Below are 23,730 nucleotides of genomic sequence, written 5' to 3' on the forward strand. Positions count from 1 at the left end.
CCTAAAAATAGTCTGCAGTACTGCTCAGCCTTGGAAAGCCCTGGCCAGGGTCAGGGCAGTTAAGGATTTATTCCACAACTGCCAAAGAGACAACCAGTCCTTGGAGTGTATCACAAGAGATGCACTGATGAAAGGGGAGGAGAAAAAAAACCAACAAAACACCAACCAAAACCCCTGTTATCCAGCAGAAGGGAATTAATCTTTCCAAATCATTTATATTTACAGCAGTATATGGCAAAAATAATCATGAACCTTCACTATCAGAGCAGTACCCTCAGCCCCAGACTGAAGAGAGGCAAGAATTGAGAGTGATGCCTTCCAGCTGAAAACATTAAGGCTGCTCATAGAGTGGGGCTACCATACCCTACAGGGGCTTCCCCCCAGCCTGGCAGAATCCTTGCTTTAGATAAGGTAAAAAAGTATAAAAACCCCAAGGTTATTGCTACTCTGCCAAGGAAATACGACAATCTATAGGAGAGAAAGAAAGTAACAAACCTTCCTTAAAGAACACCCCCACAAGCTTATCAGCCAGTATGGGCTACAGACAGCAAAGCACTAGAGGTGTACAAACAAAAGTCTCTAGCAATTCCTCCTTCATTCTAGCCTTCTTCCTGCATCAACTACTTGTCTTCCCTGGAAAGGCACTTTCTATATTCTACATGCTTATGCAGGGAAACACTTCCAGTTTTCCATTGCAACAAACAGAGCAGTCCCACAAATACACAACATTCAGAAGGAATTTTAATTAACAAAGTGGTCCAGGAAAGGGAAGGGAGAACCCCCCCAAAACAGGCCATTGCATTTGAAAGGTTGCATGTCAGTCACTAGGTATGCCTGCAAGCCCATGCACAGGAAACCATTTGGACCTTTGTCAGTGCAGAACGGAGTCTCAGCTTCCAGAACCACTTCTCTACTCCTTCCTTATATAAGCTAAATATTATATACATATATAAAAAAAATACAAACTTGAGTTTGTTATAAAGTGGCTTCTCTCTCTCTCCCCCTCCTATGCTTGCTTGGCACATGAACGCATGCAAAGCTAGTAGGCTCTGAGGGCTGCACAGACAGCAGGTTTTGGCAACAGAAAAAATAAACACAGCTAAAATAGATAAGCAAGATTAAAAGCCACTGAATTGAAAACCATGTATTTTTCCAATTGTATAGAATTAGAACTACAGCTACGACTTAAAACAGTAAGAGTCTGTCATCCTCTCTCCCAGCTCATGTCAAAGTTCATAGCAGCATAACACGAGATTCCTCAAGAAACATCAAGCCAGTGTTCTCTGCTTCAGGAGTGAGTTCACAGGTCCGGGTTTAGTCTGTCCGAAGGATCATGGGGGGATGCTCACTGTCTTCATCCAATCTAAGCGAGTTGGTATCATCTTCCAGGCAAGCTCCACCCACAGCACCCAGGTCATCTGTATAGGCTGCAGAGAAAGGAACAAGTTGGGGGAAATCAGCAGCACAAACTAAAGCTTGGATCCAAAGTGAATGATTAGAGTTGAAGTACCAGACGTGACTTGTAACAGTTTGACTGCCACCCTATGTTTGCTTTTATCATGACTGTGCTTTCCCAAGCCAAAACTGGTTCATGATCAAAATTAAACTACTCTGTATGTGTGCAATGTGTTTTTCTTACTCTCCACTCACGCATTACAGCTGCAACTGCAACTAACCTGAGTGCCATACACAGATGGTAAAAGCTCCACTGACTTGGAGAACTGCAGTATTAACCAAAGTTCTCATCCTCTTGATTTAACAAAGCAGCAAATTAGGCTAAAGGGTCACTGTTCCCATAAAGGAACAACAGGAACACTTAATGTTTTCAAATAAAGAAAAAGGTGGAAGGGGTCTATAATTCAGATGCTTTGCATAAGGTCTGGGTGCAAAACTCCTGTATGAAATAATCATGTTGGGGCATCTCAAGAACTATTTGGCAAGTACTGCAACTACCACTACAGTTATCACCCACAGTCCAAATCAAAGTTCTATCCAGGAAGTAGCAAAGCTGACTGATCCATCTATAAAGGGCTACTGTACATCACGAGTGCTCTTTTCCTACTGCTCACCAATGCTCCACATCAGACATAGTTCTGATGTGTTCAAGTAGACGAGCTCAGGCAGCCATCTAGAATGAAGCAATACAGAGATGCTCGCTGCCCCGTTTCAAGCCTTCTCCTTACCATGCCTTGTGGGTGAGGAAGGCACATATGTACCTTTAGTCACAGCGGCACTGTACGTCTGTGCTACCAGCGGCCGGTCGTGGGATGCAGACTCAAGGATTTCATTGGCTGGCTCCATGCTGCCATCAAGCCTGCCAAGCAGAGAGAGGTTAGCTGCAGAGGTGATCTGCTAGGGCATGATACTGCTTCAGTTGACAGCTACACAAGAATCTCTCATTAGATGTGCAAAAACACCCATATATACACATGCAACAGGAGAAACCTGGTCTCTCCGTTCCAGAGGCCTGTCAAGAAGGCATCTGACAACACTTCGTATTTAACACTGAAGACTTATCAGTGACATGCTTGCCTCTGACATAGCATCAGGATCTGAATCCCAGTAGCTGATGGTAGGGGTCAAAAAGGACTCAGAACTATAGGGTGTTATTAGAATAAAATAGCCCCTGTTCCAATCAGCGATGTTACAGATTGTCACTTGATCTCTGTCCACAACAGAGGTGGTTCCTTCATACACATACACTAGAAAACCCTCTAGTGAAGGTTGTGTGAGCATTTCACACATTAACTTGATAAAAGCTTCCCTCTATGAGACTTCATGTCATCTCTAAGTGAAACCAGAGATCATACCTTAAACTGCTCAGATAAATGTATGATTTTTGACCAGTATTAGACTGACCAAAGCTGCAAACCTGAATTATCATCATGAGTTATTGGCTTTAATTCTACAATTGATCATGTAAGTAACCCAACTATATTACCCTACCATTTCCTGCCAAACCTTGTAAGAAATATCTCCTTGTCATATTTTCCAGACATGTTCTAAAGTATTGCTATAGAATTTTCGTTGGCTGGCCTATATGCAAGGAGGTTTATAAGGTTAGCAGTAGAGAGAAGACAGATAATTTCTTAGGCCAGATTCCCCTCTAGGAAGTCACAGTAACATCTCCTTCTCATGTGTGTAACCACTTCATTTATTGATGAAGAGGATGGAGTCAGTAGTTTCAAGTTCTTGTTTAAGTAACTCAACTCAAACTGCCAAGTAAGGGGAAACAGGATCACAGAGCTAACAGCGATTGATCCTTCAATGCAATCAGACAGTGTTAAGTTTCTGCTGGTAAAGCGGTGCTTAGTGTAGCAGACACTAGGAGTGAAGGCTCAGGGGGATTCTGAAGTTACTCATTCATGTCAGAGGTCTGGAAAGATTAAAGAAATGAGCTGTTCCAAGAACAGAACTCAGTTAATGTGGACTTACTTGTGCTGCTTCATTAGCGTGCACTCTCCTCCTTCTTGGGGGTCTAGGTTGTACATGTAGAGATATCCGTCAGCAGCTCCCACCAATAAACGAGGGATCTTCTGGATTCTAGAAAGGTTCAAGGGAGAGCAACAGACAAGTAAGAACTCCAGAAAGCACACTCTGCTCCCCTCCCATGATTTTAAGTCATTATTTTCCACTCTCTTGCTTTTAGACAGAGAAAACTGGTAACAGACAGAGCACCTAGGACAGAGCTGCACGTAAGAGAGGCATCACCACATTTTGGGGCTAACAGGACTCAAGCATCTTACACAACCCAGTACAACAGATTCAGAAGTTACCATCCTGTTATCCAGCTTTGTGCAACTCCAGAGACAAATATTCCAATGGGAAGCATTTACTTATTTCAGAGATGTCACAAGCCTTAATCACTGCTTAAAGGGTGCTTTGAGCTCAGAGAAGTGAGAGCGCAGCCATGAAGTTAATTTAGCATAAAACCAATAAACCCCCCCCAAAATAAGTTTACTACCACTCAGCTTATTGCTTTTGTAGCTGTGCCAAATGGGACCTGCCTTTGTTGAAAACAGAATAAAGATTTAATTGAGTCCTCAAAATTAACTTTAATGAGTGCTATGCTGTTTTAGAGATAAGAATAATACGAACTTGCTTTCAAAGACTTCTTTAATGGTTGGTCTGGAGTGCCTGATTTTGCAGTTTGCTAACACAAGACACAGCATCCACCCCCTCAGCACAAATGGAAGCAACTGCTGTAAGCCTATGGGTTTGTTCTCAACATTCTTCTTTCAGTATTAAAAGACATCTTTATGCAACACTTAGTCTAGTCACATCCATATATTATGCCTTTTCCTCCTCCCACCACAGGGCTGTGAGGTGTTAGCTCTAATACACTGCTCTTAAACTGGAAGGGGTTTTGAAATGATTACAGGTGATCCATAGCTCCATGTACTACCCACTCTGCTGGAGATAAGGTTATGTTCTGCAGCATCAGCTTCTACACAGCCAAGCACCCAGAAGGGTGGTGAATTCAGGTTCCATTTCTTTACTCACGTGGCAAGTGCACAGATGTTTTTGTGCCCGCAGAACGGCAGGCGGACTGTAGCAAAGGCTCTACCCTGGTTGAACATCTCTGTTACTTGAGAGGGCAGATAGCTCGTGGAGGCCATCAGCACTTTTCCAAAGTAACCTGTCCAGGTCGTAGGCTCTTCCTGAGGTCTGCAAGTCAGAAGGAAAACTTTGTGTTCACATTAAACACTATAAAACATCTCTGTTTCTAAGGATATTAAGCAGCTATTTGTTTCTCTTCAGAAATAACAAACACCCTTGAGAACTCTAATGCACTCCATTTATGCTACCAGGGCACAATGTGTCCTACAGTAACCTCAGCCTCTTATTTAAGCATGTTTGATTGTAAACTGACCCTTCTGCTTATAAAACTGCATTTCGTAAGGGTCATTATACAAGAGCAAGATCTACTGGAAAGTGCTACACTTCAAGGTATTACTCACCTGTTTATCACTAAGCAAATCACTGTTTCCAACAAATGCCACAGAAACATAAGACAGACTGTCCTCTCATATCAAACAGGAACATTTTACAACCTGGTGCCTTTTAAAGGCCTATTAGCAGGTGGAAAGCGTACGGATTATGAGCCGAGGTGAAACACAAATGTAACCAAAAGGTAGAACTGCTTCATATTCCTCTGCCAAGGAATGGCCAATTTCTCTTCAGCAGAAATTCTCTCCTGTTCACTGGGAGAACAGTACCACAGCTCAACTACAGCTGCTAATGCATAAGTGACTTCTTATGCCCTTTACTTTAGGGAAGCATTCAGAAGAAGTCTGTCCACACTCATTGTGTTGTGGGTAAGGATTTTTATAGCCTTTTCCTTACAAAATCTAAGGCATCTCTGAAACTTACTTTTCTTTCACAGTCTCAAGTTTGAAGATATGCACCGTCTCTGTGTTACTGGATGCAGACAGAAACATGCCATCCATGCTGAAAGCCAGCGAACAGATGCTCACACACCTGGGGAGGGGGGGATGAAAACCAAAGCATTGTATCTTTGACACTCTAATACTCTACCAACTGGTGTAAGAAGAAAGCTAGTGTTTACTAACTCCCGGGAATTGACTTAAATGAGACTATTACTTCCCCATTTTGGTAGGTAGGAGTCTTTCTGCACATTCACCCCTAAGGTGCTTCATTATGTTCACAAAAGCCATACTGCGAGCTAGGAGGAACTGCAGCTGTATGGTAGACTCACCTGCTGCTCTTCTCCTGTCAGTGATGGCAGGTGACTCACAATTAAACCAAAGTATGTGGCTTAATAATTAAGCAGATTTCTCAGTCACCACTGCTTCACAAATAAGGAAAAAGAACATTTCCATAATAAGCATTTTGAATTCTCTGATACCTTCTTAAAGCACTTCAAGAGCCAGATCCCCATTAATGATGTTCTCTGATGTATATCAGGTATGGGGTCAATTAGTAACAATATGAACTAAGTCTTACCTCTGTATAAAGTACAGTAGAGCTACAAAGTTACTACCACCACAAATCATAGTACCATTTCACACTGGCTAGCAAAGATCACAGGGATTTAGAAGAGAGTGAGAACATTAGATGTGCTACCTCCAATTGCTGTAAGAATACAATACAGCTTGCAAAAGGTGATTCACTTTAAACAAGTTCCCTCACCAGTAAGTTTTTAAAAGACAGAGGGAGTACAGTTCTGACAGGATTGTTTTGTGGAACACTCAAGTCCAAAGGGGTGAAACTGAACGACATTCAAGCCAAAACTGTAGTAAGTGTACAGGCAGGGATGAATGAAAACTGAAACAGGCAAGAATCAGGATGTCAGCTCAGCTGCAGAACATACTGGAGGTCTGCCACAAGGAATGAGCTCCAGATAATTAGCTCAGCTGAACTTTACCTCTTCACTCCCCTTCGGAATTCAAAGAGTTTCTGCCCTTCTGGAATGGAAAACACTCTAATTACTGTCCCCTGTAAAGACAAAAAAACCATATTTCATTTCAAGTTCATTCACAGTGTATTAGCTCTAGGGAGCAGGGTACAACTACAAGCAGCAAACCACTTTACTGTTAACTTACTGCTGTCTATGCACACCACATGCTAGCATGAAATATTTATGGAGCTTGTTCGTAGGATGTGTTTGAAGATTAGAGAAACAACAAGAGGTGGGAGCTACTAATGTAGAGAACAAGCTATGCCTCAAACAAGCCCTTCTTATCATATTTGATCATGAGAATAACACCATTAGACAAGTACAAGTACAGTCACCTGGATGCCTTTGTGCCTTTATCAGATGCAATCAGTTACACCTTTATATTCTAAGCCTATTACTCAAAGAGCAGAAGCTTCAGAGTTTCTATTTTATATAATGCAGATTGACAATTTCTCATTGTGTGCCAAAGACCAACAAGACATTTCTATTTCGACTCTGTCTTGTTTTCATTAGGAAGACAGCATCAAACCAAGACAACTGATTTCTAATAAGCATCTTGCACTGAAGGGAGAAAGAGAGGATTGTCCTGATTACAGCCAGATTAAAATGTGTTTATTTAAATAATCTTATTATCATCCAGCATTTCACAGCATGGAAAGTGTGTCAAATATCATTAACAGCTCTTAACTAAGATTTGCCATTGTAACTGTAAGCCTTCTTTTTTGGCACTTGTGGATGGAATTGTGCGTGGTTAAACCTACTGAAAATGCTTCAAAGCAAGTTTTGTTTTTATCACTGCTGACAAGCCAAGAAAAAGCCACTTTACCTTTTCTGATGCAGTGGCAAGTTTAGTACCACTCGCGTCAAATGCCAAAGCAGCCAAGGGACTATCGTGAGCTGGGATCATATTAGCAGCTCTCTGCAGGAGTGAATCAATAAAATATAACCTTAGGACAGTACAGGTTAAAAGCAGCTTGAGACTGCATATTTAATAGCATTCAAGGCAAATATGGGTATCACTTTATGGAAAAGAGCTTCAGTGTTCGTTTTACTATCTGCTAAGTATATAGAAGCATGTGCATAGAGAGTACAAGCAGTAGAAGGATACTTAAAAGGCAATTCAAATAGAAATTGCTTCACTCATGTGCCCAACTCTACTCACCCTATCTAATATTAGCATCTATTTTCCTTGCCAGCGTTCTGTGAAGCCTTGCTATAAGACACACTGCAAACTGATGCAGGGGAACCTGAATGGCTAGCAATTCCTCTTTGAGCATGTAGTGATTTCCCCAAACTGCATCATTAGAGGTGGAAATGGCATTCACAAAGATCCTTACCAGATTGATCGTATCAAAGACTTGTACTTCTCCAATAGTTGCACTTCCTGGATAGGCCAGGTAGCAGTTATCATTGTTTATTGATAAAGCACACAGCCCTAGAAGGGATGCAGGAACAGAATCAGAGAGGGGTAAATTCCAAGACGTAGGCAGCAAAACTTCCAGGTTCTGCATTTGAATATTAAATGAATAACTCAAGTTATCCTCATAAGGTATCAGAAGAATCAGAACAAAGATAAATAATCTCAGAGTCAACCTGTAACATATTCAACTATTTATTTAAAGCTTTGACATATGATAAATGAGAAAAGGAAGCTACAACTGATTAAGCAGTAGAATTTTCCATGTCTGTCATGACTCCTAAAGCATTAACTTGGCAAAGCCTTTAACTAAGTGCTAGCAAAATCCAGTTTGTAGTTCTACTGCTTCTTTTTAACATTTTAACACATCAACTCTAGGAGGTTAAAATACTGGGAGGATGCAGTTTAAGGCAGAGCCTGCTATTTGTTCTTAAAAGCCTCACCTGGATTAAACAGGTAGGCTTTAAGACAGCACTCGTGTATTTAATCGTTACTTTTATTTGAAAGTGGAATTACCAATGCTACAGTTCCCTGTAGAAAGCATCCTATGTTGACACAGGATGCACTTTTCAGAGTTATACTGGCTTCTAAGAACACACTTACCTGCAGGATTGGGAGGTGTCTCCCTGATTGTATGTAGTACCTTCATGTCTCGTATGTTGTGTATATAAAGAGACTCTTCCAGACATACTATCAGCCTCTAGATGTGGGAAAGAGGATGAAATGCTGGTATCAAACTGGAGTTTATATTACTTTATCAATCCTAAAAGAAAATGTATCCAAAAATGCAGTAGGTACCTTCCAATAGAGAAAAAGTTACACCCACCAGATGGGAAGAAACAAGTATGACACAAGACACACAAGATACACCTCTTGACAAGGCTTCAAGAGTGCAGTACTAACTTGGTCACTTGAACTGACCAGTGCACTTGACTTCTCTCAAGCCACACTAGTGCAGATTGATTTAAGTGAAAATGATTTACATTACTAGTTTAAGGCAGCAAGCCAGAAACCTTCATTTAAAGCTATTTAATTCTTATTCTGTACCTACCCTTACGTATTTCCCCTCCTCCAAGAGCCAAATTCACATGTGTGAATAATTTTCTGCTTTGGGTAAGCAGAAAAAAAACCCATACAAGGTCTTTTTTAACCATTTATTAGTTAAATCATTTGTGAGGGGCTTTAAGTTCTTTAACATCTCATTTACACTTCCATAGACTACATCTGGATAGCTAACAAGATGTTACTCATTTAATGCTACCTCACTATGTCAGATACCAAATTAGCCACTGTTCCCCTTATTTTAAACAGGAATCCCATCCTCCCACATCTGAAATTTGAGGGCAGATATGGATACTATGAAGATGTTCTTTAGATGCCATTCTCTATTTTGAATGAGCTGTTTGAAGACAGACAGATCTGTATTTGCAGACTAATGTATTAGTAATGATTTAGTAATACAGCAAACTATGGTTCCTGGTACTATACTCTAGAATTTCACTAGTTCAATGATTTTATTTATGTTTAAATAATTCAGCAAACTCTAAAGACAGAAGAAGTGAACACATAACTTTAAATTTAGGCCTGAACCAAAACTGTTAGTGTCCCGTTTAGGACACAGGATGATTCACATTGGGAGGGACCTCAGGAGGTCTCTAGCCCAACCTCCTACTCAGTGCATGCCCACCTTACTCAGGGCATTTTCCCAAGTAAATACATACACATAGAACCAAAACGACTTAAATAGGAGCACCAAGATGCCATACAGAAGCTACAGTTGCAAAAGTGCAAGTTAATGTCAAACAGCAATTCTGCCACCAAAGCAAAGAACATCAATCAACAGACATGCCAGAATAGGAGCCACAAACCCCCTCCCATGTTTTCATCTAGTCAAAATTACTACTCACCTGTCTATTGAGTTTGACAGCCAAGATGGTGTTGGAGTAACTGTAGTTGCAAATCTCTGTCCCCTTCTTAAAGTGACAAACTTTGAGCTTGCGTGGAGCTTTAAGGCTAACTATGGCCACCAGACTACTGGAGAAGAGCCTCTCCACAATGCACACATCTTCTGTGTCAGCTGAGGAATCACAATAGTGAGGGGAAAACACAGGGAGATTTCAGGGAAGATGAATTATGCACGTCAACAGGAAATACTGTCTAAGACAATACAGTCTACCACAGCAAACATTCTACCACAGCAGCTCAGAGTTGAGGTGGGGTGCAGGACAGGCTTATAAAGCAGAACATCTATAGTGAATGATGATTTACAAAGGTTTCCTCCCCCCACCCCATGATTTCATGCCAGTTTATGCTTCAGAACAAAGCACTTACTGCTCCTAGCCAAGATCCAACAGGAAAAAATCCCAGAGATACAAAAAAGCTGTCAAATTCCAGTATTTTCCAATCTTCTCTTACCTCTGCAGAAATCCAGGAAAGCAAAGGGGTTACTTGTGCTTCAGGGTTTTTTGGTGTGTGTGTTTCATTTTTAAAGCTATACTATACTTTAGATTTTTGATGACCAAACACCTTGGAGTTTCTACACACCTCTTGTCTTCTTGTACTCAAAGAAGCTGGTAAACCCATTTGCTATAAGATTGCTTCAGTCTCTTACCAGCATTTTTACACAAACTACCTCTTACCTGACAGTCCCTAAAAGCAATTTATACAAAAGGAATCACCCAAGCCCAGCGTGTCTGCACAGCCAGAAAACAGCATTACTTTTGTCAAGTGTTCTACTACGGGGCACTGGAGGCAAAGGAGGAACACAAGTCACCATTCAAAGTGTGGAGAAGACAGCAGGAGGGAGGGGGGTCCAGGATTTCTGGCAAAGCAGCACTTTTAGAGCATTCAATTATAGTACAGTATTGGATTATAGTACAGTAGGAGTGCATGTCCCACCACCAGTCGCTCTGGCATGTCTGCTTCCCCCTCTCATCACCTGAAGCTCCTCTCCAAAAGCCCCAGGGACACAGTGGACATAGTCTTCACAGCAGAAGAAAGCTGGAGAGAGCATTATTGCACTCTGCAGCTCTCTCTCAGCTACTGGCTATACCTACCCCTCTATTACAGAACTGAATCAAGACAAATGACTTGAGCCTTTGGCCTTCATCCACCAAAACAACCAAGTTTGCCTAAATCAGTATCTGGATTAGCTCAATGCAAACCATAAAACTACCATAAAAAACAGAGCAAGCTTATTTCTTAAGGCTTCTGTTTTGGCCAAGAGACACATTAAATAATTAGTTGGCACTGTTCTCATCACCAGTGACAGAAATTCCCTGAAGAAAGTCCTGTCCAGCATTCTCAGGGCATGACAAAGTCACTGCTGTGTGACATATCTGCTTTGAAAGTGGCTTTTTCTGGGCAGTTATTTCAAGAAGAACAGAAAACATTTAATGCTCTATGTTCTTTTGAGAGAGAGAAATAGTCTCCTTATGGAAAAGGAGCAGGCTTATGCTAAGCATTTGCAGCATTCTATGCTACATAATTGACTTTTATCTAAATCTCCTATTTAATATGGTACTTTTCCAGAGGAGACAAAACAGCTTACTGAGGCTTTGAAAATTCAATTTCCTCATCCAACAGGGATAATGCATTTTAGCAATGACTTTGTTTTCAAGGAACTGTTTTCCATTTTGCTGATGCCACACACAACACATGAATAACAGAAATATGCTTCAATTAGCTGACTTTCAAACACAGAGAACCATGTTCTTTGAATCAGACCAGTAACACAGAAGGTTCTCAGATGTTTTACAGTATAGGTTATCTTTCCATGGAAGCCTGGAGTCCTTCATAATGAAGGCATCTCTTGTAAAGAGTTAGAAGAGCAGCACACAGACACCAAGAAACCACAGTCTGACTGTTCCCTGCTCCTGGGTGAGCACAGTTTCTTTCCTGTTCAAGGGAAACTGTGTGTTAAGACACAGCTCCTGTGCTTTATTACTCTCCCAGGCAGGAGAACTGGTATTTAAGAGGAATAGCAGCAGATTCAGATGGAAAAGCGCTGTCCTACGCTGCACTGATGGGAAGTGTAGGCAGCAGGGAAGGCACACAGGGAAGAGCACTGTCAAGAACTAAGCAGTCACAGAGAAAACACTTTCAACAAGGAAAATGCTTAAGAATGTATAGACTATCCTTCACTCTCACAACTATAATACAGATAGTTACCTTTAGAGAAAGGCTTAGTGATGAGCTTTTAATTTAAATTAACTTCAAACACAGGGTGCACCTCTGTTCCTTTGTGTTCCCTAACAGGAGGGGGTGATAATCTCTTTACAACTGCCAAAACATGTATGCTCCCTCACAAGCAACCATTCAAGTAGAGTACCAGGCTATACTGCACATCCTACCTTCAGCTGACCTGAAGTAATGATATGTTCAGAAACACTAGTTGAGTCCTACAGCAATGCTGCTAGTCACAGGGGTTTCTCTATTTGTATTTTCTCCTTTATGCTACACAACTGAGCCTTGCCAGAAGCTCCAACTCAAAATACAGTAAGAACAAAAAGAACTGCAGAACAATGTACATATCAGCAGTGAGGGGAAAACAAGCAAATATACAACAAGATTACAGACAGCATCATAAACACAAGCATGTAGCATCACAGACCAGAGCTGGTTAGAACCAGCCAGATTATGATCAGCTGTGCTTTCATTCCATTTTTAACCCAAGAACACAAAGCACATTATCCACATTTATTAAGCCTTAAAGCACCCTTCAATCTAATACTTATTTTCTCAGGGGGATCAAGACCAAGCACAGTTAGGCGACTTTGTATAGAGTCACAGCAGAAGTCAGTGACTGGGAGCAAAGAAACCTCCCAGTCTGTTCAGTTGACCTTTCAAACACAAGAGAGCTGGGGAATATTCTGTAGTTTACTTTAAACACCTACATGAGAACTTGCAGATCATTCTTACAGAAGAGAGGGAGGAGACCTTAAAAGTGCTCACTCAAATCAAGGCAAAGTCTTAAACTAAACTGGGAGGAGGTGGCACATGTCTGGGAGACCTCAAAGATACCTTTCCTTGCGAAAAGGAAGTACCAATAGACAAGAAGCCCTCCATGGTTTGCAAGCCCAAGGCTGAAAATCATTTAACTACATACAAAACCAAATATGAAGGTCTCAAATATTTAGATTTGCTGCAGATATTGCATACCCCATGAGCAAAGTTTGCCTTACACAGGTCAAACTGTCAGAGTTTCTGCTAAATGTTAGCTCACACTGTGCTCTGTATTTACAGACTTAACACTCATGGAAGAAACTCAACAATATTCATGAGGTTAAGCCAACACAGGCATCCCAGAACAGTCTTCAGACAAGACTGGAACCAGATGGTCTAAATGCCAATCCCAGCTGCTTTATCAGTTCATGTCAAGGTTTTCTGAGCAAGGCACTTGATCCAACCTGTATTTTTAATTTCAAGGACTACCTAAAAGCAGCAGTCCCATGCAGTTCAGTCCAGTCTCTTTCAATGTTTACTCAGTGTCTCGTGTAACAGGAGTCATCTTCACTGGGTCCCGTGAGGTGGTATCAGTCGAGATATTTTAAGTGCCTCACATACTACAGAGGTCAGGTACCAACTCAACGGCATAAAATGGCATTCAAGCCACCCATTAACCAGTACAACCAGACCACGACTCAAAAAGGCAAAGGTAGCTGCAACACAGCTTAACTTGACCACAGGTGCCTAATTTGAACCTCACAATTACTTCTCTCCATTGACTGTATACAGAATGGGGCTGCCACCACAGGTAATAGGTGATCTGAATCATACACCATTTTCAAACTTAAGATGCCACAGGGTCAGGTCACTTAGGGAACAGAGGCTGAATTCTCTTGTATAGCATGGCACATCAGGATCCAACCATAAGTGCTGACATCATAGCTACTGGTACCACCTGTTCACATGGAGTTTACACATAGCACTCATAGTTTACTTCTTAGCATCTCAAAAAAGGGAAGTCCTGGCAAAACAAGGGATACCACTTCTCCTCTCCCCAAGCTTCCCTCTGTTTCACCTCATATCCTACTCAACTGCGATGAGTACTGAGAGGTTATGGGAATTTGGATTATTCATCTTTTTGGACAAGTAAATCTGCAACTATCATGTTAAAAAAGTATTTGTCTAACAGCAAATATTAGGATTAAGGATAATCAAGGCTTTGTTTGCTTATGTGATGAAAGTGTATTAGTGGTTGCCTGCCCTAATAGCCGATATAAAGACCCAAAAGGCACGCTTCTCACACAAGTATTTTAAATGCCACACTGCTATATAACCTGGCTATGGGACACAGCATGAGAAAAGCAAAGAGCTCACCTAATGGCTAATATCAAATTTGACAACATACAGCTAAATTTAAATACAGAACACTGAAACATGGTTTTACCCTGCCAGCATTCAATTGTTTTGTGTGGTATTTCATCATACACTTAAAGGTTCCTTTTATGTCAACCAACCTGTGAAAAAATGAAAGGTGTCCTATTCTTCCCAAATTAAGCCAATTGAGGGGATAAAAAGAGAAAAAGAAAACAAGATACTCACTGCATTCATAGATCTGCTCTAATTTGTCCACAGAAGAAAGGGAGAAGAATTTGTAGCCTGATTTACTGCCAACTGCAAGGGATCTGGAAAAGAAACAAGCCAGTCAGGAACATCAATTAAATCAGCTGTGATTACCCTTGGACAGATTCTTATCCTATTCTAAAACTCCACTTGGGTTAGTTCAGCAACCATAGCAATAAAAAGCTTCACCAAAAAAGCCTTGAAAGACACAAGCAGCTTCCTCAGCTCTGAAAATACCCAGTAGCTTCAGAATTACCCCAGGTGTGCAATCCTGCTTCATATTTAATGGAATAAGAGTTCACAGCTTAACATAAGCCTGCTGCCCAATTCATACCAGTGACTTCTCCATACAGCCTAAAAGCTTTAGTGTGGAGGAGAGATGATGACTTGAATAATGTAATGCAAACCCATTACATCATTGGCTCATCATTAGAGGTGACCTCAAAGACCTTTTACACCGGGCTGTCTGGGAATTTTTGCTCCTGACACTGTAACCTGCCCCAAGCACCCCAAAAAGAGCTTTCATATTAAAACCAATAATAACAAAAAGGAATTAGAGACTGCCAACTTTAATTTTCTCTGGTTTTATTTGACGATACTCTAGCACCTCCAAAGCACACTGGCAGGTCTCAGCCTTACAAATACTTAAGCTGAATCTTTGATCAGAGGCACCCTCTTAAAAATGCTATTCACTGACGTTAAACAGATTTTAACAACAGCAGAACATTCAAAACCTGACTATGAACCCTTCTTTCCTCCATAACTCATTTTCCACACTTAGCTCACAGACTATTTAATTGCTTTTCCAGTCAGAGTCAAAGACAGGTCTTCAATTTTATGCTAGAAAAACCTTTAGGCTTGTCTTGCAGGTCTTTACGCATCAAGGCAGCAGACAATGGCATGTTCTTATTTTCCTCTCCCCATGCAGAGGATTATTTTTACACCACAGAAGAAGAAAATTAACAGTCAATACACTTGTGCAGAAGTGTAGCACTGCGCTTATAGCTCATCTATTTCTTCCTGCCAGGATACATGGAGTAAAACTAATTCAATCCCGATAAATGTACTTCGATCTGCCAAGCTGTGGCAAGTCGTTCACTACAAAGCTCAAACCCAACCCTGCCAAAATGCCCTTCTGAACTCAGTAAGATGATTCTCTACTTCAGATGCACTGACAATTAGTTCTGCATTTAGAATACAACACAGATTCCTTTGTTCTTTCTGTATTCTCCTCTCATGGCTCCAAAGTGAGCCCCTTTTTAAATTTCTGGGTACCTAGAAGATTAAAAATTGTTCCTCACATGGCCTTCCCTCTGAAATAAAAATCCCAAGCTATAAAATCAACCTCTCTATGATGGTAGGACCTTCTCTTCTAGACAAAAAAATACAACTGGCGCAGTCCAGCTAAGAAACTGTATTTGAGAAGGTTTAAATCTTCAAATCACAATATGCAACATCCAGGCAAGAGAAGAAAACCTCCTCAGATTCAATAACCAAGGTATTAAAAAACCATATTAGGCTTAGAGACAGAGAAGCAACTGTAAAACAAGATTTCATTCCTGCTCCTCTGAGTCACCTTTCGAATACTGAACTTCATTTTACTTCAGACAAATTTGGTACATTCAGCAGATTCTATTTGATGAGCTGCCAAAGATGCTTCAGTGTTTTTCCTCACCTACTTCTGCACAGCTCAATGGAAATCCAAATTCTGTAGAAAACTATGAAACCGAAAAAAAACCTTTTCCAAGATCATCTACTGCTTCCCTCAGAAGAAAGTTTAACAAAGGATGGCATTACAACTGTCACTTCACAAAGGTAAACAAGCACTCAACCACGTTAAAAATAAATGGGAGTCACAAGACTCTTTGCAATATAAACGAGCTACAAAAGACATGGGATGATTTCCTCACTGAGAATGCCACGCAGCAGCTCTGCCTGCAAGTGTTATTACTAGGCAGAATTGAATCCTGTGTTGTACTTATAGCTTTAAACACAGCAATATTGCTGTATCACTCTTGTCCTGACAGCACCACTGAAACCAGTGAGGAAGCCCTGTTTTCTTGTTCTTACTGACTACCTACAGCTCATTTAAATAAGCTTCAGACACTGGTGAAAGCGAGTTGCATACATGATAAGAATTATTAGCCTGAGTAGAAGCCAAAAAACCAGCAGCACAGAATGGACCATTACAGCCATGTCAACTGCTTTTTGTTACTTCTTTCAGGATCAAGGTGATGAAGTCCCAGATCATTTGGCTGCACAGACCTGCTCGAGTCACTATAATTAAACCCATTACAGTACACAGGCATAAGTGCAAAACAACCCATTTTTCTTCTAGAACAGCGTTCTTGGTCTTGGAGGGCTTTTCTTCAATGTACTCTCAAATTACTTCTTACGAAACAACTGGAAAAAGGCTTTTTATATGTAATAGGAGAACTCAGTAGGCTGAATTAGACCAGCACAACCTTAGTGATTTAAATCCCTCATCTTCCCCTGCACTGATATTACACTTAAGCCTTTAAGATGCCTGATAGCTATCTACATGACCAAACCCACAAAACAAGTATCTAGCCAAAATTATCTCACCTCTAAAAAAAATGTGTAACCATATGGGGGAAGAAATATGATCAATAGGCCATTCACTTATTGCTCAAACAGATAGGGACCAACAAAAAGCTACTGTGGTTTACCAGAAGCTCCTTGGACAATGCGAGTGTTATGTTTTCTTACCACCAATTTTCAGCAGCTGATGAGAGACTGAAATTGAAAAGAAAGTATTAAAAATTTCACCTTTTTTTCTATGCTACACACAGGTGGTTTTTTAGCTCTGCTGTGTGGAGCCTCTATTACACACCTCAGATTGTAGACTTTTGAGTAATTTCATCATCAACGTTGTCTACTCAGTACAAAATGACCAATAGGGCCGGGACTTTTGCAATTGTGTTCACCCCCTTCTTTCAAAGATAACACTGCAGCCTGATCCAAGGCTACATAAATCTTGAGAGCATTTTCAAGAGTGGCTGTCATAAATAATTAAAACTAACCTCATCAAGCAAACGATGGTATGAGATAGTTCACACGCTCGTTTCAAGATGCTGACATTCACTGTAAGGGCACTCACCTAGAGTGGGAAATCAGCTGGTTCAATCTCTGGCTCTTTAGAAACAAGTTTTTTCAGACGGGTTAGAATCATAAAGGTTTTCCTTTTGCTTCCTTAATATACATACAGAAGGAAGAAAACCAGTTTTTCCCTTTCTGTACCATAGAAGACAAACTATTACTCAGAAATATTCTACATGAATCAGGAAGATCCTACTAAGGGCATCTCTCTCAAAGATCAAAAATCAATTGCAGCTGCAGTATAAACAGAAGCCATTCCTTTTTTAAATAACTGCTTAATTAAACCTACCTTCATTATGATACAGTCTCATTATACCAATGCTCCATTTCAAAACCAATGTAAATTTCCAAAGGCAAAACTTTTTGCGAACAAAGGCTTATGATGAGGGGTGGAACAATAAAAGAAATCAATGAAATGACATTAAGAATTACTAAGGAAACTTACTTTGCTTTATTTCCCCCTCCCAAATGTCTGCCGAAAGCAAAGCTGTAACATCTCACAGACATGGTTTAATCAAAAGGTCAAGAACATCATTATTTTGGGCAAGATCTAGACAAAAAACTCCTATGTTCAACAGATTTGTCAGCAATACACTGACAACTCACAGGAGATTTTTCTGTTTTAAAAGAAAACCAACACAAACTGAAATCTGCTGCAGCAAAAGGAGACCACGCTTGCTCCTCACTTAACATGCAGCAATAGCCTGGGACAACAAAGCTCATAATCCAAGAAATACTAGTACTCTCAGGCCAAACTTCCATCTAAATAGTTGCCTGCTGAGGAACAGCTCCTCTGGCAAGCCCACCTCGGCTGCTACCTCCACTGCAACACCAACAAGTGCACGGCACACAATTCCTTCTCCCTGCTATCCTTCCTGAGCACAACAGCTACGCGATCCCTCTTTCCTTCCTTTTTGTGTGCCCAGCTTTAAAGCCTGCAAGCTCTCCTGTCCTCAAGGATCATGGGTGATTAACACTTGAACCTAGAAACAAAGTGAGAAGGGTGAATGCTCAGCAGCTAACCCCTGTTCGTTTCACCCCAAGCAGTTTACTAGAGATACAAACATCGCGTAGTAAGGGAACTAGAACTTCTGCAACATGAAGCATGCTATACAACTTTAAAGCTGTAAGCATTTGCTCAGAACACGGAACAAAACTGATTTACTTGGAAAAAATAAGGTAGAATTAGATCAGAAATAACATATATGGACTGATACCCGTCAGACATAACTCCATACATACACAAAAGCGGAGACTAAAGGCAACCCTTCAAGGGTTTCACTGCAAGTCCAAACGCAAGGCTCCCTTTTGTCCTTTCATCAGGAATCTGTTTTCAAAACTACAGCAATTATTTTGTTTCCATGTGCATTCACAATTTATTAGTCTCTTGACTTGCATTATTTCACAAGCAGGTTTGGGGGTTTTCTGCAAATTGAATTTGAACACCATACAAATCAAGTTTTTCCAAAGGTATTTCTCTGGGAATATTTGTGTAACAAAGTAGAGACTGAAAGTTTTACCTACTTTATAGGCAGATATAAGCTTTGAGACCTTGAAGTTATCCTTAACAGAAGTTACAAGCTTCTATTACATTACTTATTTTCCTTATGGGTTTTAGAGCTTGTAGGAGTTTAAGGCGAGTTTGTTTTCCAATAAATGTATCTGTGCTCAGTTTTAGCAGGTCTCCCAGAAGTAATACAAAGAGCATTCAAGCTTAAGCTGTACTTCTTACCAAGCATCTATTGTTAAAGGCTTCCAACTGCTAAAACACTGAGATCACCCACAACCTTCCACTGCATGGTTTTGCTGGCACTCAAATTCAGAGCAGTTACTTCACTTTCATCTGCAAGCTGAAGCTTCTTCCAGACAGTGCCAGTCACAACGAGTTGTGCAATGATTGATTCACTGGGGAAAAGGGCTAGGACCAAACCAAGCACATTAACATCTTCTGAAAATGACCTTCTCTACGTTTCTACTTAATGAAAACATATCATATCAAAGAGAAGCCACAACCCGACTGCTTCTCCTGCATTATAGGTGGAGTGTTTTCAGGCAGAGTTCCAGTTCCAGCCAATAATTCAAAGCTCCCATGTAAATAAACCTTAAGGCAATACAGAATAAAGGGGCAAGACAGCACTTGCAATAACGTAGATACTATTTCCAAGAGACAGTGTCACTACATAAAGCATCCATGAAAGAATATTAATAAGGAAAAGTTAAGCCTGGGAAAAACAAAACAGCTAAAAACTAGGGGAAAAGCAACAGCAACTCTTATGTTGACAACATTCTTCTCACTACCACCAATCCAATTTCCCAAGACTAAAAGCCACCATGAAGCTCACGTCCTTCCTACAAGGGACAATAATTAATTACCAATCCTTCATAAACCCAACGACATATAAGCTCAATACCTATTTTTACCAGCAACAAGTACAAGGCCATTGGCACTGCTGCCTAGGTAAGCAAAACACACTTGAGCCTGAGTGTAACCAGCACCTTGTTAAGTTGAAGGTAAAAGCTTTAAATGCAATAACAACAATGCACCCGGGTCATTTGTGTTTTGGTTTTGTCTGTCAGCAATTCCTCTAATTACTGAAGCACACCTTAAAGCATGATGTGAGCTCTACTGACTATGAGAAAACATAAACAAAGCTTGTCTTTCATATACTGGCTGAGAGAATATGCACGTGTTTACCTTGCCTGACTGGAGAAAGACTTGTTACTTGTAATTTAAGGTGAAAATAAGTAAGCTTTCTGAGGCCTAGCATGGAAAGCAATTAATTCCTGGTAAGTTCTTTGCAGTCTTGTCACTTGGTGAGTAGTGATCTTCTAGATATCTACAACAGTATACTAATAAACAAGAAGTCCACTTCTTGCTTCTCTATTCAAGCAAGAAACTAATAGAGATCATGGGTGGGGAAAAAAGAATAAACTTCAGTTTAAACAACTTACACAGTCACCAAGTTCTACACAGTTTAAGAACTACAACGTAATGCAGTTATTCGGGTCACTTACCACATCAGACAAGTGTTTGAGTAAGAAACTGCTCACTAAGATGTCTGCAAGACTTGTTTTATTCTTACTACTTTCCTTACAGAGATTTCTTTGAGCCACTATTAGAAAGAAGGGATACTTATTTGACACCAGCCAGCCAGTTCATTTGTCTGAAAGTAAGTAGCCTTTTAAATTATTCTCCTGATTTTGAGACAGAAACATGGACAGGAACCTTTTTACATTTATGACATTTCTATGATGGGAATCTGAAAATGCAGAAGTATTCAAAAGTGACACAAAAGACCTACTATCCCAAGACTTTGAACTGCAAAGATCTATATGGGCCAGGTCTGGATCACATAAAGAGACAGCACCAAAACTCTCATCAGCTAATCACCAAGTTATTTACATATACAAATAATATTTAATAAGATCTGCCTGCACAATGGGCATGCGAATGCTGAATAAATAAAATAATCAGCTGCAGCACAGAAATCAAAGAATACTCTTGGATATTTACAAAAATTAAATGGAAAAAGTAACATACAAAGTTGAGGAAAGAAATCATTATCCAGTTGTTCCTTTCCCCCTCCCTTAAAAAGCAATCACACTTGTCCTTGAGGAAGGATTTCAAGCTGTACAAGCCAAAGAGCTTATACAAATAAACTTATTACATTTACTTTCTTTTTACTTCTGTCTCGGGCTTGTTCTCAAGTCAAGCCTGCAGCTCTCCTGCTCTATAGAAGTACTTGGGGTTCTTTTGTCACAACTCAGTGATCTTTCAATATACACAGCTCTCCACAAAGCTAAGGGGCAACTGCAAATAGGCAACTGCTTTAGAGAAGGAGAAATACTCAAACTTTCAGATCACAGTGTTGGACAGCACATTTGAACTTCAAAACCTCCTATAATAACTTTCATGAACTGCAACAGAAAGGTGAGAGATTTCCTCGTTTTATGACTTGTTTTAGCTAGTAACAGGTAAAAAATGGATGGTATCTAAGCAAAACATGGGCTTGTTTTATATGCACAATGGCAGAGTGACCTCTATATGGTACTTGATGAGGAAACCTCAAAAGTAGTTGCAGAAGTCTTTGGCTGGAATCAATATATGGATAATGGTTTACTTACAAACACACACAAGACTACTGCTTCCCCCCCATCCTTTATCATAAGTTATTTACTGTTAAAGTGTCTTGTCTCAAGTCTATCCAGCTCCACTTGTTCATCTCTTCACCTCAACAAAACCTACAAAAGCAAACAGAATATTTCCTTCTGTGATGTGACCTTCCTCCTCGATCTTGGCAGCCACCACAACCAACCTTCTCACCTCAATCCCCATATAACACAGTACATCCTGAAGACAGTCAAGAGATCTCTCTTGTGAGGACAAGATATCGCTTCTCGTAAAGCCAATGAGTTGTTAAAAGAAGAAACCACCACCACACACATGGATTATGCTCTGTGATGCCAACCTGAGATCATTTCCTCTTACTCACTTCCTAAAACAAAACTCCTCCTTTCTCAAGTACAAGTTCTTTCGGTTATTGACCCCCAGTTTCATCTCTCAGGTATTTAAAATGGTCAAATCCTTCTTTAAAGGATCTTCAGGGCTCCAGTTCCAACTATAAGTGATTTCTTGAACTGAAAAGCAATGAGTTTTAATACCTCATTTAAAATTAACGTACTAATTAAGCTAAATACGCCGCTACAGTTAAATGACTTCCAAGACGTGCAGCATAAATGAGCTGAAACACAAGCACAATTTCAAGGACTACAGGAGAAGAGCTTCTTTTTCAAAGCCAAAACAAGCACAGGCTCATAAAAATACTTTTAAACATACCCCATTCCTGGCAGTGTTCAAGGCCAGGCTGGATAGGGGCTTGGAGCAACCTGCTCTAGTGGAAGGTGTCCCTGCCCGTGGGATGGGGTTGGGACTGGATGAGCTTTAAAGTCCCTTCAACCCAAATCATGCTATGATTCTATACCGCATCAACACAGACAACAGGAGAAAATAAAATAAGCTGTACGAAAAGACAACTATAATAAGCCTTCAGATGAAATCTCTGCACCTCCTGGAAGACTTGGGTCTTAATGCCTGGGTCCTTCTAAAAGCTTGGGCACCATTAAGGAGAATCAGCCCTCCCTCCCTCCCTTCCCAAAGCAACAGCGAGCAATGCCTCTCACGCACAAGAAGAAAGAGCAAGGAAAAGGCAACATGCTCCGGCAGCCAATTACCCCTCTGCGAGCGCCGCCTCGCACCCCTCAGCTCCACACCCAGGGACGAGGGGGACTGCTGCTGCCGCTACCCCTCCTCGCTACAGCGGGACCCGCTCTGAGGCGGCGACGGCAGAGGCTGCTGGAAGGGGAAGCACCAGAGAGGGGGACCCCACCAGGACTCGCTCCCCCTCAGGGCCGGGTTCCCCCTCCACCTCAGGCCCGGGCGCCGCCCCCTTACGTGTTGTCCTGGTTGAAGTTGGCGAAGAGCAGATGGCCGCTGCCGGCCTCGCCGCTCTGACTGGCCAAGTTCATGGCGGGCCGGCCCTCGCCACCCCCGTCCGGCGGGGGGGGAACGCCTCCACCAGGCAGCGGACCCTCAACCCCGGCGGCCCCAGGCCCCGCCGCAGCCCCGCGGCCTCTTCATCCCCGCCGGCCCCTTGTTTACGCTGTGGGCAGGCGGGCGAAGCGACCCTTGCGCATGTGCAGTGCCGCCCCGATGGCCCCAGCCGGCCACCGTACTGCCGCCCCGCCCTGCAGGTGTGGGAAGGGATGCGCATGCGCTCGGGTGGTGGCGCGCAACTTGGTTGGGAGCGGTGGAGGGGGGGGGGAAGGGGTGGAGCATCGTTCTGAAGCTAAGCAGGGCCCGCAGGGGTCGGGGGCTGGATGGGAGACTCATAGTCACGCCCCAACACGGGCTTGTCCCCGCTGTCCACACCCGGGATGGCCGTGACAGTGTCGCGGTCCCCGCGGACCCTCCGTGGTCAAACAGCACGGTTCCTCGCTGCCGGCGCCTCTGCAGTGCTGCTTCGTGCCACCCGAGGTCCCCACGGCGCAGCAGACGGGGCAGCGAGCTCTGCTCCTGGGCACGCTGCGGAGGGCAGTGGCTTTGTGCCCTCGGGTGAAGATGCTCTGCGGGTCCCCAGCCTGCAGGACAGGGCAGGAGACCATGTCAGAGCAAGGGGAGTCACGGGCTGAGATACAGGGAGCAGCT

The 23,730-nt window shown here is 41.8% G+C and overlaps 1 protein-coding gene across 3 annotated transcripts; it reads right to left on the reverse strand.

Annotated features, from left to right (window-relative positions):
- Positions 1-719: 719 nt before the first annotated feature.
- Positions 720-23,244, reverse strand: WIPI2 (WD repeat domain, phosphoinositide interacting 2). Of its 3 annotated transcripts, none has more exons than XM_062613559.1 (12): positions 22,978-23,244; positions 14,385-14,467; positions 9,746-9,915; positions 8,442-8,538; positions 7,759-7,856; positions 7,248-7,340; positions 6,389-6,459; positions 5,374-5,481; positions 4,504-4,668; positions 3,436-3,543; positions 2,217-2,314; positions 720-1,427 (listed from the first exon to the last, which is right to left on the reverse strand). In XM_062613559.1, exons 1-12 carry the CDS (start codon positions 23,049-23,051, stop codon positions 1,315-1,317), a joined length of 1,278 nt encoding a protein of 425 aa, XP_062469543.1. In that variant the 5' UTR covers positions 23,052-23,244; the 3' UTR covers positions 720-1,314. The 3 variants fall into 3 exon arrangements, with proteins under 3 accessions (XP_062469543.1, XP_062469542.1, XP_062469544.1); XM_062613558.1 differs by having other exon boundaries at positions 2,184-2,314; positions 22,978-23,243; XM_062613560.1 differs by lacking the exon at positions 14,385-14,467 and having other exon boundaries at positions 2,184-2,314; positions 22,978-23,243.
- Positions 23,245-23,730: the final 486 nt, after the last annotated feature.

Source organism: Pezoporus occidentalis, unplaced genomic scaffold (assembly GCF_034315485.1).
Source record: "Pezoporus occidentalis ecotype Australia unplaced genomic scaffold, CSIRO_AGI_Poc_V1 ctg169, whole genome shotgun sequence".
Taxonomy (NCBI): Eukaryota; Metazoa; Chordata; class Aves; order Psittaciformes; family Psittacidae; genus Pezoporus; species Pezoporus occidentalis.

Bases quoted from the DNA above. Each gene is read 5' to 3' on its own strand.
- WIPI2 (XM_062613558.1), bottom strand. From the start codon at position 23,051: ATGAACTTGGCCAGTCAGAGCGGCGAGGCCGGCAGCGGCCATCTGCTC. The intron at 14,468-22,977 runs GTAAGGGGGCGG...TTTCTTTTCCAG, and splicing joins AACTTCAACCAGGACAACAC to ATCCCTTGCAGTTGGCAGTA. The intron at 1,428-2,183 runs GTAAGGAGAAGG...CTTTCTCTGCAG, and splicing joins TTCCTCACCCACAAGGCATG to CCTATACAGATGACCTGGGT.